Raw genomic sequence first — 18,705 nt, 5'->3', positions numbered from 1 at the left:
TCTTTGGTAACAAGGACATCAAGGAAGGAAATACACTTCGAGTGGCAAGTCATGCTAAACTCAACTTTCCGATGTCTAGAATTTAACCATGTTAAAAAATCATCCAGGTCCTTTTTTGAGCCTTTCCAGGCTACAAAAATATCATCAATAAAACGTAGCCACATTACAATTTTATCAGAAAACGGATTATTGATGATCCATGTGTTTTCAAATTTTTGCATGAAAAGATTGGCAATCGAGGGGGCCATGGTTGCCCCCATAGCTACCCCTGATACCTGTTGAAAAAACTTAATAATCCGTTTTCTGATAAAATTGTAATGTGGCTACGTTTTATTGATGATATTTTTGTAGCCTGGAAAGGCTCAAAAAAGGACCTGGATGATTTTTTAACATGGTTAAATTCTAGACATCGGAAAGTTGAGTTTAGCATGACTTACCACTCGAAGTGTATTTCCTTCCTTGATGTCCTTGTTACCAAAGAGAGTGGCTCTATCAAAACTACAGTGTAAAGGAAAGACACTGATAGAAACACTTTTCTCGATTTTTCAAGCAATTACCCGAATCCTCTAAAACGTAGTCTGCCCACCTCTCAGTTTTTCCGCTATCGTCGGTTATGCTCAGATACCGGAGATTATAAAACTAAGAGCAAGCAACTATATTCCCGACTAAAAAACAGGGGATACCCCCCAGTAGTTTTAAAGAAAGCCTACAAAAGAGCGAAGTTCATCAACAGGGATTTTCTTTTTCTACCACAGGAAACTGAGCCAACGGATAACATTGCTACATGTGATTTGGAGTACTCTCCAAACATCAATAACATCTCTAAGATATTAAGACGCCACTGGAAAGTAATGGATCTTCACCCCACGTTCAGAGACATTCATTTCAGAATAGCATACTCACGGCAAAAAAATTTCAAAGAACTCTTAAGTCCATCTGACATTGTGGATCCTTGCCTGCCAGTAACACATTCAACAGGACATTTCAAGTGTGGTAAATGTTCCATCTGTACCATAACCTTGGAACTTTCAGATGTCTTTATTCATCCGTTAATGAATCAAATTTTTAACTTGAAACACATGACTTCTTGCATGTCCACCTTTGTAGTCTATGTTTTCATTTGCCCATGTCCAATGATCGATGTTGGTCAGACCACTCGTCCCTTTAAAACACGGGTAACTGAGCATAAAAGCTGTATACGCAATAATAGACTACAAGCACCTATGGTCACACACTGTCTGGAATATAACCACCAGTTCACAGATCTAAAATGCTGTGTGATCGATCACATTAGTGAGGAGAGCATGGATAGACAACGGTGATTGTTGCGGGCAGAGCAACAATGGATTCACAGATTAAACAGTGAAGAACCAGATGGACTCAATTCTAAACTGGAGTGGAGTATATCCTACTAAAGATGGCAATCAACTTTGGGCTTGAATTTGAAAATGAAAATAATTTAACATTCATGTTCAAGTAGGACATATATTCACACATACATTTTTTCTGGTCAGTCATATAATAATTTTGATTCATTGAAGTTCTGCACGAGTCAGCATTCTTTATCTCAGCAATATATTTTTTGCCACGTATTCACTTCCGGGTTTGTCACCCTGGAGTGCTATATTAATCCCAGTACAGTCGCGGTGCAGCCATCTTTTGATCTTGAGATGCAGTTTGCGTCCAGCTTAAAGGTATGTCTCTGTGGCTTCTTCTTTAGTTCCTTTTTGAAGCCATGCAATGGTCCAGTTTATTGATTTAAGTTGTGTTTCATTCTGGTTCCAGTTTGATCGGATCGCTTTACACCCTGAGGCAGCAGATATGTGAAACGCTGGCCATCGTTGGTGTACCGATCAACTAATTAGATAAGTGGATATTTCCTCTATCTTCTGCACAACAGCCCTGCTTCAAGTTTACTACTATTGGGAGTGAATCTGGAGGTTTTTTGCCAGTGAGGTGTTCGCCCAACCACCTTGGACCACCATTGTGGTGGTGGAAGGGTTCCAATCTGAGGCTTTTTCCTCCATTCAGTTGAAACTTCCTTTACTGAAACTGTAGCAGCACTGATTTTTTGTGACATTCATTCTTTCATTTTGGTGAAAGTGTTTACTATAACTTTTCACATTTCCGAGTTGTTTTTTGCTATGTACTTTAGTGAGCCATTTCTTCTTGTGATGGGTCATTCCCCCACTCCACCCCTTTTTTATTAATCCACCAGAGATTTTCAGAGGGTTTGATTATTTATTGGCAAGGAGATTTCAGCATCTTAACATTATTCTGTGCATGTTTTCAAACAGATGGTCAAGAAAGCAAAGATAATAATGAAGAATTCTCAGAAGAAAATGAATCGCATGAGCAGAAAGGGAGAAGCAGATAGGCATGTATTTGACCTAAAACCCAAACACTTACTGGCTGGCAAAAGGAAATCAGGCAAAACAGACAGAAGATGAAATAAGTTCTTCAAGTCACAGAGAGAACTCTTTCTTCTACTTGTTCATAATCTGCCAAGAACACTTATAATTGGATCCTCAGTATCATCAGTATTTAATTTTCCATGCATAATGAAATGTTAGCATTTTTTTGCCTTAGTGTCATGATCCTGTGTAGTTCAGGTACACAGATTTTGTAAAAGCTTTGCCATCTTCCAGCCAGAACCATATTTTCCTTCTGGTTTTTCCTGATGAGGAAAAGGTAGGGTTATCCATGTTGGTGTGAATATACATTGCCATGATAGCCTTCATCTTCAAAATGGAAGGTATGTAAGGCAGCAATACAGCTAAATATAACTTTCATCTATAAGATGGTAACCATGCTGCCTGAAAGTTTTTATTTAGGAAAAACTTGTTTACTAATTGCTATTGAGTTTATTATTAGGGGTGTTTGCCTTGGGCTCCTTCCTCTTTTTAAACGTGTTGCTAGCAGACTGGTGGTTTTAGGTGGTAAGTGCTATGCACAGCCATATGGAAGGTCCCATGTTTGATTCCCCATTTGAATCTTCCATTCTCCCCTCAGCTGGGGCTGAAGTTATTGCAGAGGCAACATTAATGGGCTCTAGAGTAAGCTATTGCTTAAGTCTGGAAGGAGCCCTGGCTCAGGTCTGTCACTGCAATAACAAAATTGGGTATTGCTCTTCAGGGAAGAGTCTACAGGTGATTGTTATTAAAGGCTCATGGTGCCAGATCCCAGCTCTGGTTGTGATTGTGCTATAAAGTACAAAGGAGCAGGTGGAAACTGTAAGGTTAAAAAAACAAAAAACCCAATACGGTCGGATGCCCTGTCTCCTTGTTCTGGTATACAGACATGGCTTTTTAGACAAGGCCTTAAAAGCACCATCTGCTTAGGAAGAGAAGAAGAGACAAGAACATGTGGTGGAGACTCTTTTTCTAGCATAGCTTTGTGGCAGATAATCAGTTATGCCTATTTCTACTAATTATGGGGGATTTATACAACCTACATGACCTGATTGAGCCTTCCTGAGAAGTAAATGCTGGTCAGAGAAGAATAAAAGTAACAAAAATGTATCTTGTCAATATCTATGGAATGACCTAGAGCCAAATGCCTAACATTTTATATCTGCAGCTTTTTAAGTGGCTATAAAACCTTAAAACATAATGTGTATAGTTCTTGCAATGAAATTCTCTTATTTAAATTATCCAAAGAAACTGTATCTACATTTTCACCTTCATTTAATGCAGTGTGACATTTAGCAGTATGAAAATGAACAGTGAATTAAAATGTCAAAATAATGATCTCCACTGTCTGAACAAATTTAATAAATGCACCTGTGAAAGGACTGAATGATTATCTCTTAAATAAGACTTGTATGGAGTTTTGAGAGTTGCTTAGGCATCCAGTGATTCAAAGGGGAGGGGAAAGAGGAGTGTTCTAAATTCTTTGAAAACAGGCAGGTAACCCACAGGACACGTACCTTCACCCAGTACTAAATGGATACCTTTTATAACATTGAATAGGCATAAACCCCTGAAAGATCAGTTTACTTGCCTATCTTGCTGGTGAACAATAAAGCTGGTATTAATGGGGAGTGTGGTGCAGTGGTTAAAGCTACAGGCTCAGCACCCTGAGGTTGTGGGTTCAAACCCATGCTGCTCCTTGTGACCCTGGGCAAGTCACTAAATCCCCCTCTCTCATTGCCCCAGGTATATTAGGTAGATTGTGAGCTAGACAGGGCAAAATGCTCGAGTACCTGAATAAATTCATGTAACCGTATAGAATTTTGAATGAATAAATAAACATGAGAATCATGCAGCCACAGCTATTCAGACCAGAAAAGCCAGCGTGCAATCAAGACTTATCCTTCCATACCATATTTCTACAGGAGGTAAAGAAAAGTGAAAGGTTAGTCTTAGAATTCAGCAACAAATAAATGCTTTGATCATTTTCTGGTTCTTGAAGATACATCAATTAAGAGACTTGAGGTAGATCTTTATTTTCCTATACAGTGCTGCCCCGCGAATTTGTGGTCAGCGATTCGCGGTCCTGGTCATTCGTGGTATTTTCTGACCGGGCAGGAGAGGGCAGCTGGAGCGCCAGCGAGTGAAGGAAATCACTCGCAGTATGCTCCGACCGCCTCTTCCTGTACTAAAGTCGGGCCTCACCAATCAGGAGCTGCTTTGACACGTAACTCCTGATTGGTGAGGCCCGATTTTAGTACAGGAAGAGGTGGTCGGAGCATACCGCAAGTGATTTCCTTCACTCGCCGGCGCTTCAGCTGTCCTCTCCTGTCTCCCCTGCTAAAAACCGTATTTGCAGTTTTTCAACATTTGCGGGGGTTCCTGGAACAGATCCCCGCAAATATCGGGGGAGTACTGTATATGCCTTAATCTACTGCAAGGGCTTCTTGGTTAGCAGGTAATTGAATTACATGTAGATAAATGATTGTTCCTTATTAAACAGATTAGGCTAAAAATGATTGATCTTGTTTTCCTAAACAAAATCACCAGACAACAAAGGTACGGGAAATGATTTTATTTTCCATTTAGTGATTGAATTGTGTCAGTTTTGAGAATTTACAACTGCTGTCTATATTTTGCACTGTTCAGGAAGAAATGCATTTGTTTATATTTCTCGGGGGTTGTACTGCATGCAGTCTTGCATCTTAGGGTTTCATTTGTATATGTTAGTACTTTTAGTTTATAGTCCTGGATTTGCATAGGGGTTATCTGTGTTCTGCATGTGTGACCAAGGCCAGGTGTTCTGGTTGGAATGAATGTTGAGAAGCAGACAGTGTACTTTATGTAGTTTAATTTTGTTGTTAAGATTATATTGTGAAAGGAAAAAATGGTATTACAATTAGTACTGTTATGGGGGAAGGGTCTGAGGTGGGGTCTGGGGCAGAGCTTTTGCCGCCACCACTGCTTCCCCCTAATTATAAAGCGTTTCGCTGCCGTTGGGTTGAGCTCAGCCTTGCTGCCTGACAACCTCCTAACCCATGGCTTAAATCATCTTTTCTTTTGCATTTAGCCAGTTGCACCACAAATAGTTCACATCAATGGGGAAACCAAACAAGGCAGTAAATATCCTAGACGCACAGCAAATTCAATGTTAAGATTTTTCTAACAGGTATTAATTTCTATATTTACATGTATCTAAATTGCTCTTCATTCAAACACACAGGTGAATACATATAGTTATTTATATTCACACATCTCCACTAACAATTTAGAGTCTGTGGATTTTATCATGATCCTCAAATACAGTTAAATTATGCAAGTTATCCCACCATGTAAAGAGAAATGTCTCTGTAATGATCTTGAACCAAGGAGTAATCTTAATTTCATTGTGGTCTGCCTTTTTGAAGAGCTCTTTGAGTTCTTCTTTTGTAACATAGCAGTGGCTTTTAATCTCGTTTGGATCTGGGTTCAGTGTTACATCTTTTTGCAGAAATAGAATGTAGTCAATTTCATGTTCTCCCCAAATGCCATCAGACTGGGCTTTGTAGTGGATCCGTGTCAAGTACTTGAGTTCATCTGGAGTAGCCTGCAATCAAAAGCTACATTGTAAATTTATGCATAAAGCGGTTTACAGGATGGATGGAAAGGTAGCTTCTGGTATTTTTAAGACAGTAAAACAAGGTAACCAATCTTATTAAACAATACACATATAAATATGGATAGGTATGTGTGTGTATATCTTGCACACGAAAAATGAAAATAGTAAGAAACATTGTTAATACTATAAACAAAACTGAAATCCAGATTTGGTGGAGCTCCAGCTCTTATGGCCTGACCTTCAATTGATTCACACAAATACATATAAACAAGAGTCACAGCATTTGGCTGAAATGTTCTTTTCTTGCCAATGCATTAATTCTGGCATTTCAATAATTTTAAAAATTACGAACTCCCCCCTCAAATCAGAAGACAGGAACTTTGGAATACAGCTAGATGCAACACTTACTGTAGATACTTGACTATATGTCGAGCTCATGCTAAAAATGGCCATCAAGAATACCTATCAATTTGGGACTTCAATATACAGAAAACCTACAGCTAAAAATCATATTCTACACTTTTTTTAAATTTAGGATTTTTCAATAACCATACAACAAGCAAAACAGATCAGCAAAGAAACAAACAACCCTAGTGTCAGCAAGTTGTCCAGTAGTTCTTCAGTACAAGGCCAAATCATTGCAACTCTGAGGACTTCCCTTCCCCCTGGACCACAGATTTGTGGGCATGTATAGGGTAAGTAGGACAAAGTCTTAACATGACTCAGTGGATCCATTTTATATACGGCTCCCACACTAAGAACGAGCGTTGTACGATTATGCATTAGAGCTGTCAGCTTGGACATGTGAAAAATAAAAACCAATTTACTAAGTACCTCTCTCCTGCTTGGAGAATGAACTTGTTTCTATTGTGCTGCCAATAAAAGTCAACTAGCTATAAATTATGAAAAGCAAGCTTATGAAACTTGCTAGGGACTGATACTAATGGTGTGTGCAATAACGCACTGCCCATGGATTTGCGAACCGTTATGTGTAGATTTTCAGAGATCATAAAAATTAGTATGAAATACCACTACTTCAAAACAATACACATCAGTATTGTTAGCCCAACAGAGTTTATAGGCTATGGCCTCAGAATCGGAGCCTACGCACAGCAGTAAATCACAAGCTGAGATAATCCGCGTAGTTATAATATTCCTGCTCCAATCATTGGCCAATATTTGCTTTTTTAAGTGTTTCAATAAAGCTATTTTGAACCCTTCACCACACACTACTTATTTCTTCAAAAACTTTTAGAAAATACTGTGCATATGTTTGCCAAAATTTGAAAAAGTGTAGACCACAACACTTATCTTTTTGCTGGTAGTCTTCACTATTAGAGTCTTTTAGGACACTTCATGTCACTAGAGCGAAATGGAATACAGCCTTTAAATACACAGGTGCTATAATCTGCTGATCACAATCTTATTTGGATATAGCTCACCATTTTTTCAGTAGTAACTCAAGGTCAGAGAGATATATTCAGGCATACCATAGTGCTCATTTTTGAAGCAGATGGATGTCTCAAAAGGGCCAAAAAAGTCCTTCTGCTGAAAACATCCAAATTACGAGTACAATTCTCAAAAAGGCAGAATCTGGACATTTTCCAATGAGTTCGTCCAAACAGCAAAGGGGCATCCATTGGAGATGTATTTTGGGCAGGCCCAAAATTAACACGTCTTAAGGCCTAGATTCTCAAAACTTTAACACCGTCGCTAAACTGTTTTCCGACGGTTTCGCCTGCACGCATTTTAGTGGTGGATTATCAAAACGGATTATCTCTTTAAGCAAGATTTCTAGCAGTCTCCGATAATGACATGCAAATGTGCTCTGGAGCGGCATTGGGTTTTGGCAACAAAAAACAGCAACTGGACCAGGGTGCCGGTACAGTGCTAGCACTGTGAAAAGTGCATTTTTGTTGCGTGTTTTGACTGTGGCTAATGAAAAAAGAAATGTATATATTTTTTTAGGGGAGTAATAAAAGCACACTGCTCAAGTGTATATATGATACCTGCATCTTATGTGTTTCTGGCTGTGGTTCATGATAAAATTTTACATTAAAAACAAATTACAAGACTTACCTGAATTATAGTAGTTTTGGGGAGAGAAAGGCATGTTTTTTGCATGCTTGTTAAAAGCCAGCATTGTTTCTACCCTCCTCTCATCCAATAGCTCTGCCACACCTATGCTATGATTGACACACCGCCCTTGAAAAGTGTTTGTAACTCACATGTTTTCTATACTGAATGATGCTTTACGGCAACTGATTGAAAACATTTGAAGCAAGATGACTAACAGATATTAACGATATTTCCACCCTCGGCTTGCAATACGAACTGCTCGCACTGGGATTCTATCAGGTTTTGCGACCAACTGCTACAGCCACGTGTGTCGCATACATATGACATAAGCATATTTTATGCTCAAACAAGGCACGTGCTGATTGCGTTGCGCTGCTTTCCTGAGACGTGCACATTCGCACCTCTTTCCTTGTATATTCTGCGCATGTTCCAATCACTATCACCAGTGACTTGACGCATGTAAATTTAGTGAATCTTCGCTGCTGTCTGTCAACCTCATCTTCATGCACAATTTTTTGAGAATGACTCACTTTTTTGAATTCACTATCAAAACGGCTGCGTTAGCAGACCATTGCTTTTTAATGCGTTTTTTTGAGAATCCTTGCCTAAGTCAGAAAGAAGTCCAAAAAGGTACTCTGATTGACCAGCTGACAACTAGAGGAATTAAGGTTTTATCCCTCCATAACCCCCCTGTTGTTGCTATCTCTCTCCCACCCCTTTAAAAACAAAGTGGATACCAAGTGTTATGATAGCACCAGATAACATGGGCACACCCACCTAAGCAGCAAGCAGGAGTAGCTTAGTGGTTGTTGCAGTAGATATTTCTGAAGGGTTAGAAGGAAGGAAAAATGAGCATTTTTGCAGATAACACAAAGATTTGTAACAGATAGACACACCAGAGGGAACTGAAAACATGAGAAGAGATCTGCAAACATTAGAAGAATAATCTAATGTGTGGTTGTTAAAATTTAATGTAAAGTATAGAGTGATGCACTTGGGGAATAAAAATCCAAAGGAGCTGTATGTGCTTGGAGATGAAAAATCAATATGTACTGCCCAGGAGAGAGACCTTGGGGTGATAGTGTCCAAGGATTTCAAGGCTACTAAATGTGACAAAAGTGGTTACAGTAGCCAGAAGAATGCTGGTCTGCATAGAGAGAGGAATCACCATCAGAAAAAGTGACCCTTGGGGTCACTGGTGAGGTCTTGCTTGAATACTGTGTTCGGTTCTGGAGGCAGTACCTTGTTAAGGATGTAAGAATACTTGAAGCAGTCCAAAGGAAAGTGATGAAAATAATATCAGCCTTGCATGAAGAGATGTATGAGGAGAGAAAGTATAGAGGAGATATGATACAGGCATTTAAAATACTTGAATGGTATTAAATCTACAAACAAATCTTTTCCATACATGGAGAAACAGAGTAGAGGGGGGCAATAAACCGCCACTGTATGGGGCTGAACCAGGGAAGACGTCGAGGGCAAAACCCCTCCTGAGACCCTGGTAAGGGAACCCCCAGCCGCTCCGTACCCTGACCCCCGCAGCCTTTGTACCCTGACCGTCGACAGCTAGGGAACCTCCCGCATGGGCGTCGGGGGAAGCCGACTCATGAGGTACATGTGGTGGGGTTCCCTGGCCGCCGGCACCCAATGCCAGCGAAGCTTCCCCACCACTCTGGCCTGTACAATGCTTGCACAGGCCAGACGTGAGTACCTTGTGTCAAAAGCACTTTTTCCCCTTTCAAAGTGCTCATTGTGCTGAAAACCACCCTAGCTGCAAAAAAGTGCCAGTTAGATGAGAAAATACAGAAAAACAGCAATTTTAAAGGGAAAGGAGCCCTTTAGACCGGCACAGCCTCAGGATATTTTTTTCCCCCAATCAGAACAGACTCCACGGTTCTCAAAGCTGGAGACCTGACTAACCACGGGGGTTAGGCTGCTGGCTGAGGCACCTCTAAAAAAATTTGGGAAGGTGGAGGAAGGGGGGAGGGACCCAGCATCAGAACCACTGGGTTTAACACCCCGAGGTCGAACGGATTCCCGAACAGGACATGTCCAAGCTCCATCCAGCACAAAAGGGGAACTCAGGAGTCCGAAACAAATTCCAGCAGCACTAAGAGGGGAGCCAAATTAGTCTTACCACCTGCTGGCGACTGAGATAGACTAGATTGGTAGGGGGTAGTCTATTCTAATATACAAGTTTTGGTCTCAGTCTCCACTTGCTGGTTGCAGTGAGGTATAAACCCATTTGTAAGAACTATACCAGTCTAGCAGGTGATACAGAATGGAGGTTTAGGTGACATCCAAGATGACAAGGAGCAGAGGTAGGATTTGAAGTGGGCTTCCCTGGCTCTCAACCCACAACAACCACTAAGTTACACCTCTGTTCCATTAGAATCCTTATTACCCAGAACCTGAGTCACCTCTTAGTGCAATCAACAAAATAGCATTGAACTGCAAGGTGAAAGAAGAGCACTTAATTTCCAATAATGAATTTAGAGACCACAGGAAAGAAATACTGCCACTACTACTGTGCCAACATTGCTGTATTAGAAATATTCACCAAGTGCTGGATTCTATATGTGGCGCAGTCCTCATTGTCTGCTTACAAAATAGCCATTGATTGCATGCCAATCATGAAACAGCAGCATTTATAGAATCATGGCTTTGAGAAAAGTAGGTGCTGGAAATGTAAGCCAAGGTTTTCAAGGCCTATATTTCTGACACCTAGCTTTCATGTGAATCACAGCTATGGAGGTGCTTTACGACACCCAATGCCATTTCTGGCATTAGCCACGCCTACAATGGCATTTGGTGTCATAAAGCGCCTCTGGAGATGTGATGCAGGTGCCTTTTATTCTTTTTTTTTAACTTAAAACCTCTTTTAATCTTTTTTAAACGGCATTTTCCACTTAAGTTAGGCACCAAAAGAATGCCTACCGGCACCTAACAAGGTGCCGTTTATAGAAAATGGCGCAAGTCCTTTTCTTTAATGAAGAGCTCCTCTCTTCTGCATTATAGGATCAGCTGCTCATGTTATATTATTATTATTATTTATTCATTTTCACATCAAAGAATAGAAACTTTGATAAAGGAAATATTACCAACAAAGAAAAAAAAAGGGGTGAAAACATTCACACCTATTAATAATACCATGAACCTAGACCACAAATAGAGAAGGGAGAAACCATACCCAAACAAGGGAAGTTGAATTTAAGAAATTTTCCCCGGTCATATATACACATGTCCTACAGAAATACAGAGTCATTTTGGTTTTTTGTATTTAGGCCTGAGTGGTGGAAATTACAGAGGGGTCTGGAGCAGTGTTCCCTCTAAGCGGGCGGGTGTTGTGAGCAAACTTTTTTCACCGTGAGCCAAAAATATCGGGCGCCAGCAAGTTATGAGCCAACTCGCCCGATTCTCCTCTCGCCGCCCTGCCATCTGCCGTACGCCTCTTCCGATCGTGCGCTGTGATGAGAAACGTGTGCGCTGCGATGTAATATTTTGTGCGCCAGCGCACGCCAGCGCAGCTTAGCGGGAACACTGGTTCAAATGGTTTTATTTATTTCCCCAAATTTATTTTTGTTATACGCATTGAAAATATTTGATATTGCGTTTAAATCAAAATCTCAATAAACTTGAAACGAGTGCCCGTGAGATTGTGGGAGGGTTAAATACTCAAAACTTAGAAGTTTTTGCTACGCCAGCTTTCTGGTATCTTTACATACAGTGGCGTACCTAGCATATGTAACATCCGGGGCCCATCATTTTTTGGCACCCCCCCCCATCTGTAAGAAAAACATGATTTTTAGTAACAAACCACACGTCACACATGAGTACCTAGGAAAAGGCAGCATCTTACATATTGCAGTGAGCAGTACATCAATACACCCATTGTAAAACTAAACAAGCCAGACCAGCACAGATCAATCCTACACCGTCAATCCTAACAGAAAACCATGTCTTTCGAACACACAGAACACAGAAAACACCTTCGCCTAGTAAGGAATATGTAATCACAAACTAACCCCTCCCTCTTTTACAAAACTGTAGTGTGGATTTTAGCTACGGAGGTAACAGCTCTGATGCTCATAAAATTCTGAGCATCAGAGCTGCTACCACCAAGGCTGGTGCTAAAAACGCTTCACAGTTTTGTAAAAGGGGGGATAAAATAAAAATACATAGACAAAGGTTAAATTGAACCAGCAAGAAGTTGGACTCTGCATACAATGCTTCACAGAAACAGTGACACATGTCTCCTAAAGCAATAAATAAATAGAAATTTTTTTCTACCTTTGTCTTCTGTGGTTTCTCCTTTCCTCATCTTCTTGTAACTCTCTTCCTTCCATCCACTGTCTGCCGTCTCTCTTCCCCTATATGGCATCTTCTCTCCTTCTATGCCCCTTCCAGAAACTGTATGCCTCCCCCTTCCATCTCTCCTTTCACCCCATTGGTCTGGCATCTCTCTCCTCGCCTTCCCTCTCCCACACCTCTCCTCATAGTCTGGTATCTCCCCTTCCCTGATTCTCTGGCATCTCTCTCCTTTCCTTTTCTTCCATCTTTCGCTCCCCCTCCATGCTCTCACATCTCCCCCTTCCTTTTCCCTTAGACTGGCATACCTTCCTCCTACGCTCCAAGCCCTGGCATCTCCTTTAATTCCCTCCCTCATCTTCCTTCTCCCTCCAGCTGGGTACCGCAACACTCTTCCCTGCAGCTCTGCACTTCCCCACAATTGCCATGCTTCGGTTCCCCTTCTTCCTTCCTTCCCCCCCCCCCGCGGGACCCTGCGGCACCATCAACTCTTACTCCCTCTAATGTCGGCCCTGCAGCTCCAGACTTCCTCGCACCTTCTCCCCTCCCCCTTTGGATCGCTATTATTTTAAATGTTATAGCCGCGGAGCTGTATCCATCAGTGGAGATGTCTAACCTCGGCCTGCCCCGGAACTCTTACTGCAGCAGACGCCCGTCTAGGCAGGAACAGGAAGTCACTGTTGCAGTAAGAGTTCCGGGGCAGGCCGAGGTTAGACATCTCCACTGATGGATACAGCTCCGCGGCTATAACATTTAAAATAATAGCGATCCAAAGGGGGAGGGGAGCAGGTGCGAGGAAGTCTGGAGCTGCAGGGCCGACATTAGAGGGAGTAAGAGTTGATGGTGCCGCAGGGTCCCGCGGGGGGGGGGGGGGGGGGAAGGAAGGAAGAAGAGGAACCGAAGCATGGCAATTGTGGGGAAGTGCAATCCCCCCAATGCGTCCCCTTACCTTACCTCCCCTTACCTTTGCGACGCGTGTGTGCGCTGTGAAGAGAAACTTTGCGCTGCGATGTAATATTTTGTGCGCGAGCGCAGGCCAGCGCAGCTTAGCGGGAACACTGGTCTGGAGTCTTTATGGCAGCCTTGCCTTCTAGAAAAAATTGCAATTGATCTGGTTCATAGAAGATATATTTGTTCACCTGATAAGTAATACAACATTTACAAGGAAATCTAAGTTGCTCCCAGACCCAAAACTGACTGACGAAGCATCAGAAATTTCTTCCGTCTTGTGCTCATGTTTTATTATTAATGGTAAATGCCATATAATACCTGGTCCATGGGAATTCCAAACTCTGCTTTCAGACGCCTCTGGGCTGCTTGTCTTACACCCAGAGCCTTGTATTCCTCCAGTTCCAGTGGGTGGTTTAGCGGGTGACTACAGCAAGTGTTGGTAAAGCAACCTACAAAATTAATGGTAACCTCAGTACACAATGCATTTTGTTACATAAGGGTTAAAATCAAATGAAATGCAGTTGCTTGTACAGACCTAGGATATAAAAGAGAACTCTAACTTACTGCGGATCATGCACAGAGAAAGCGCAGTGTAGAATGTTCTATCATCCTAGCAAGATCAACTGGATAAATTGCTATTACTACTTATCATTTCTATGCTAAACAGAATAAGAAGGTGCTCTCTAACAAACAGCTCTGTGCAGACTAGTAATAATAATAATAATAATAACTTTATTTTTCTATACTGCCATAGTCAGACGACTTCTAGGCAGTTCACATCGAAAGAAGGCTGGACATTCAGTGAATTACAAATGCATGAGGGGAATGTTAGAGAAGAAAGGGGGTTGTTGGGGAGGGAATGTAAGAGGGGTTGTAAGGGGAAGGGAAAGAGAGAGAGGGGTAGGAAATGCTTGAAGATTGCTTCGGGTTTGTAGGAGGAAAAATGCGTAGAAAGCACGGATCGGTCTGGTTAGGTGATGAATTTGTCAAACAGAGTGGTTTTGATAGATTTTCGGAATGCGTTGTAGGTCTGTCTGGTTTTATTTATGTACCGTATTTGCCGGCGTATAAGACGACTGGGCGTATAAGACGACCCCCCAACTTTTAGTTAAAATATAGAGTTTTGTTATATACTCGCCGTATAAGACTACCCCTTCTTTCGCACACCTTCTCTACCGCCCCGGGTGCAGCACAGCCGGCCAGGTCCCCTTACTTTTGTGGCACTTCCCCGACCGACCGATAACAGCCCGGGTCCGACAAACCTCCCTGCCCTTAACCGCGAATCTAAATTACCTTCTGACTACCCCTTCTTCCACACACCTTCTCTACCGCCCCGGGTGCAGCACAGCCGGCCAGGTCCCCTTACTTTTGTGGCACTTCCCCGACCGACCGACAACAGCCCCGGTCCGACAAACCTCCCTGCCCTTAACCGCGAATCTAAATTACCTTCTTACAGCTGCTGTAAGAAGGTAATTTAGATTCGCGGCTACAGGGCAGGGAGGATTGTCGGACCCGGGCTGTTGTCGGTCGGTCGGGGAAGTGCCACAAAAGTAAGGGAACCTGGCCGGCTGTGCTGCAACCTGGGTGGGGCGGCCGCCCCTCTCCCTTGGTAGCCACTCGAACCGCGAGGCTATTCTCCTTCTCCTTATCTGCCCTGCCTGCAGCACAGAGCCGAACGGAAGTCTTCCCGACGTCAGCGCTGACGTCGGAGGGAGGGAGGGCTTTGTTTAAGCCCTCCCTCCCCTCCGACGTCAGCGCTGACGTCGGGAAGACTTCCGTTCGGCTCTGTGCTGCAAGCAGAGAAGGTAGGGAGAAGAAGAGCCGCGTACATCCAGAAGACTGAGCATCCAGCCCCGTAGGAGCCCCGCGACCCTCGGAGGCGTCCCCATGGGATCCCCGCGACCCTAGGGGGCGTCCCCACGGGATCCCCGCGACCCTAGGGGGCGTCCCCGTGCAGCTCTCTAAACAGTACCCGGCGTATAAGATGACCCCCGACTTTGGGGAGGATTTTAAGGTACTGAAAAGTCGTCTTATACGCCGGCAAATACGGTAGTTTCCAGCCAGGATTGTTGTCTGATTGTTTAAAGTTTGCTTCTTTAACTATAGATATTTCTAATCTGAAAACATTTATGTTTCATTGTATACTGCTTAACAGCTGACTTGCGGCTCATAAAATCTTAATTTATTTAAAAAGAATTTAACATCTTTACCAGAAAGATCAGGTAAAGCTTGTGTCTTAGACTTTGAGAACTGCATCAAAAAAACTTTGGGGCCCTTTTGTTTTTTTTCACTAAGCAGCGCAATCACCAGTGCAGATCTTTTAGTGAGGCAATAAAATGGCCCCATTTTTCTATTAATGGCCACATGCTAATTTTCCCATTAGTGTGTGAGCCCATACCGAGGGGCGTTTAAAAATTTATCTACCTGAGTATGGAAGAAAGTAGCAAGCGTGTTGAAACAAGTTGTGCATGTTGTAATGGGTCTCAAGGTTACTACTCATGCACAGTTGTGGCTCCATGCGAGCCTAACATTCCAAGAGACAGGATGTCAAGAGATTTCTCATGCAAATCAAGTAAGAAAAGTGAATGTCTCCAGGGACCCTAACCAGCTCCTTTGCTATGCTAAGCTTCCCCAGGACCTACAAGATCATTGAAGCCAATTTTTTTCCCCTCTGCAACAGGCAGTCCTCATCCAAGTCACCTTCCTTCAAAGTTTATCCCCCCAATCTGCGCAAGCTTCTGTGCTCAGACTGCCACTGAGGCTACTGACCACGCTTCCCATGATCTCTCAGCCGAGGACAAGAATCTAACAGAACAAATTCCCCTTGAGGGATGACAAGAGAGGGTAGGCATCAGCTCCTGCTTCATACAGTAGTACCTATATATTAAAAGAGCACTAGAGAGCCCGAACTTGCATGAGCCACAATTTATAATCTGCTGGAGACAGAAAACTAATCAGCTACAGAATGCACAATGCTTTATATAGAGGAGGGTCCATAATCATCTGTTATGTCTCCATCTGCAGGTAAGGGGAGGCAAAGCCTACACGCCTAGTACTAGTTGGTGGGGGAAATATGGAATGAATATGTATCCAAGATTTGAATAAAATTGAAGCAGTGCATCCAGATCTCATTCATATTCATCTTAAGACATCACAAAAAAAATAGACTGGCTAACTGGATATTCCAGGAACAGCTTTAACATTGCTCTAGAAAATGTGAAACTTACATAAAAAAGTATTTGAAAACAAACAGCTACTATACATAAAATGAGGGTTTTGTTTTTTTAGCTACGAACAACAAATAGCTCAAAGATACTTTTTTTTTTTTTTTAGATTTTGCAAAATATGTTTAAGCTTCTATACCAACCTGGAAAGGTAATTTTAGCATCAGATCTTTGCTGCAACAACAACTTTTTTTCTGAGTTGAACAGGAAAACACTGAAAGCTCGGTGTAATAATCCTGAAAGAGATTAGAATAAAAGGGTAGAATGCAGAGAAATAACATTTTTATTATATATATATTTATTTCATGCATTCAGTTTCAATTATACAGCTCTATACCCTTATCTATGTTCTCATTCAAGTGGCAGTTCTTCTTGGTCTCAGCACCAATTTTCTGGTCATTGTCATCAACAAGAATGCACATCTCCTCTAGAAGCTGAACCTGTCGCTGATCCAGATGATCTGTGTTTATTTCAGGCATCACTGCTGTCCTTTTCTTCCTGTAAACATAATGAGACAGATAAAACAGGGGAGATACTCAGCTGGCAGTAATCAACATTTTGTTGACTGCTGCCAGCTTTATCCCTGGATATTCAATACCAGCATTCAATATTACATTACATTACATTACATTAGAGATTTCTATTCCGCCTGTGCCTTGCGGTTCTAGGCGGATTACAATATAGAAGATATCTGGGCATTTCCAGTAGAATTGCATTACAGGAGAAGAGTAAATTGCAGGTTACAGTAGAGCATAACAATACATTCAAGATTACAGAAGATGTTACATAACAACAGATTCAAGTTACAGAGGATGGAGAGTAATATCCGGGCATATGCCGATAAAAATGATCTGGTTAAGTGCAATATTCTGCACTTAACTAGTTGAGGCAAACCACATACATTTTATACAGCTGAATACCAGCCTTTATCTACAAATCTGCCAAGTCCACCCACAAAACAGCCAGTTACAGCTTAAATGCTAACCAGGTACATTTGGTGGTAGTATTCCATTAAGTGCCACTGAATATACCTGGATAGCACTGAACAAGCAATTTTAAACAGCCAGGAACCATTTCTGGACATTAAAACACTTTTGAATATTGATCCTAACATGATTAACAGCAGGTGGTTAACAGAGACATATCACCATCAACTTCAACATATGATCTGGTAAAGATGAACACATTTAAGAAATTCAAGTCTGAGCTAAAACCTGGTTATTTAGGGAAGCTTTTAAACCCACATAGCATAGAGAATAGGATTAGTTCTGTTACTATTGGACCTTCTGCCAACCCCCTTGGTCTTATCTTGAACCTATAAGTCCTCCCTCCTTCTCCCCCTAACTAGAGTGTGAATGCAGAAGCCATTTCCTTTCCTATCAAAATATTGTAGTTCCTCTCAACCTTTTGACATTCAGGGGGGGATTTATACCGCTGTGATCTGCCGGTTAGAAATGGCAGTACAGTAAATCTAAATAAACTATACATGATTAACCATAGAACTCAAATAGACTGAATCATGGAATTCAAAAGCAGCTTGTTTCTATGATTCTTCTTTATTCTCGTTATATCGCTTTTTCTAACTGGCAAGTCAAAGCAGTTTTATAACACTAAACATAAATAGAAAATAAGAAAGGAGCTACAATAATTTTGATATGAAAGAAACACTTACATTTAAAATAAATCTTAAGAAATTTTTGTGGGGGGAGAGAGGGAAGGCAGGGGAGGGCACAGGGATAAATCCAGTGATATTCAAGAAGTGACCTCAATCTTACAATGTATTCTTATTAAAAACAGTCTAGTGGAATGAAGGCTGATCCACATATCAAGATGCAATTCTTAGCCCAGTGGTTGACTCTGACCTCTAATATTATTCTGGGCTTAAAAATTACTGCAGAATGTTTATAGCAGTGTTTCTCAATACGCGGTACGTATACCCTTAGGGGTATGCAGCACTGGGTGCCACCGCTGTGGATATTGCCTCCCTCCACCGGTAGGGATCCCTCCTTCCTGTCCAACCCCCCCCCCCCACTAAGGTTGAGCCAGGCTTCCCTCTGATGTCAGAGCGGACATTGGAGGAAAGCCTTCTGGGCAGCGGGGGATCCCAGTTACCTCCTTCCTGCCTTCAGCAGCA

General features: G+C 42.0%; 2 protein-coding genes across 6 annotated transcripts in view; one reads left to right on the top strand and one right to left on the bottom strand.

Annotated features, from left to right (window-relative positions):
• Positions 1-3,794, top strand: part of GTPBP4 (GTP binding protein 4) — a 140,212-nt gene extending 136,418 nt beyond the window's left edge. The window contains exon 17 of the mRNA XM_033931552.1: positions 2,298-3,794. Within this exon, the coding sequence (XP_033787443.1) occupies positions 2,298-2,450 (153 nt within the window). The 3' untranslated portion in view covers positions 2,451-3,794. The remainder of the gene's footprint in view (positions 1-2,297) is intronic.
• A 1,451-nt stretch (positions 3,795-5,245) lies between these two features.
• Positions 5,246-18,705, bottom strand: part of IDI1 (isopentenyl-diphosphate delta isomerase 1) — a 28,167-nt gene continuing 14,707 nt past the window's right edge. For all 5 annotated transcript variants that reach the window (XM_033931548.1, XM_033931551.1, XM_033931550.1 and 2 more), the window contains exons 2-5: positions 16,909-17,069; positions 16,715-16,807; positions 13,666-13,796; positions 5,246-5,997 (exon numbers count right to left, since the gene is read on the bottom strand). In XM_033931548.1, coding sequence (XP_033787439.1) covers positions 5,680-5,997; positions 13,666-13,796; positions 16,715-16,807; positions 16,909-17,050 — 684 coding nt within the window. In that variant the 5' untranslated portion in view covers positions 17,051-17,069 and the 3' untranslated portion in view covers positions 5,246-5,679. The remainder of the gene's footprint in view (positions 5,998-13,665; positions 13,797-16,714; positions 16,808-16,908; positions 17,070-18,705) is intronic.

The sequence above is a fragment of the Geotrypetes seraphini genome, chromosome 2 (assembly GCF_902459505.1).
Source record: "Geotrypetes seraphini chromosome 2, aGeoSer1.1, whole genome shotgun sequence".
NCBI classification, from domain to species: domain Eukaryota; kingdom Metazoa; phylum Chordata; class Amphibia; order Gymnophiona; family Dermophiidae; genus Geotrypetes; species Geotrypetes seraphini.
Note: the sequence above shows the minus strand (reverse complement) of the source record. Positions and strands in the feature narration are given on the sequence as shown.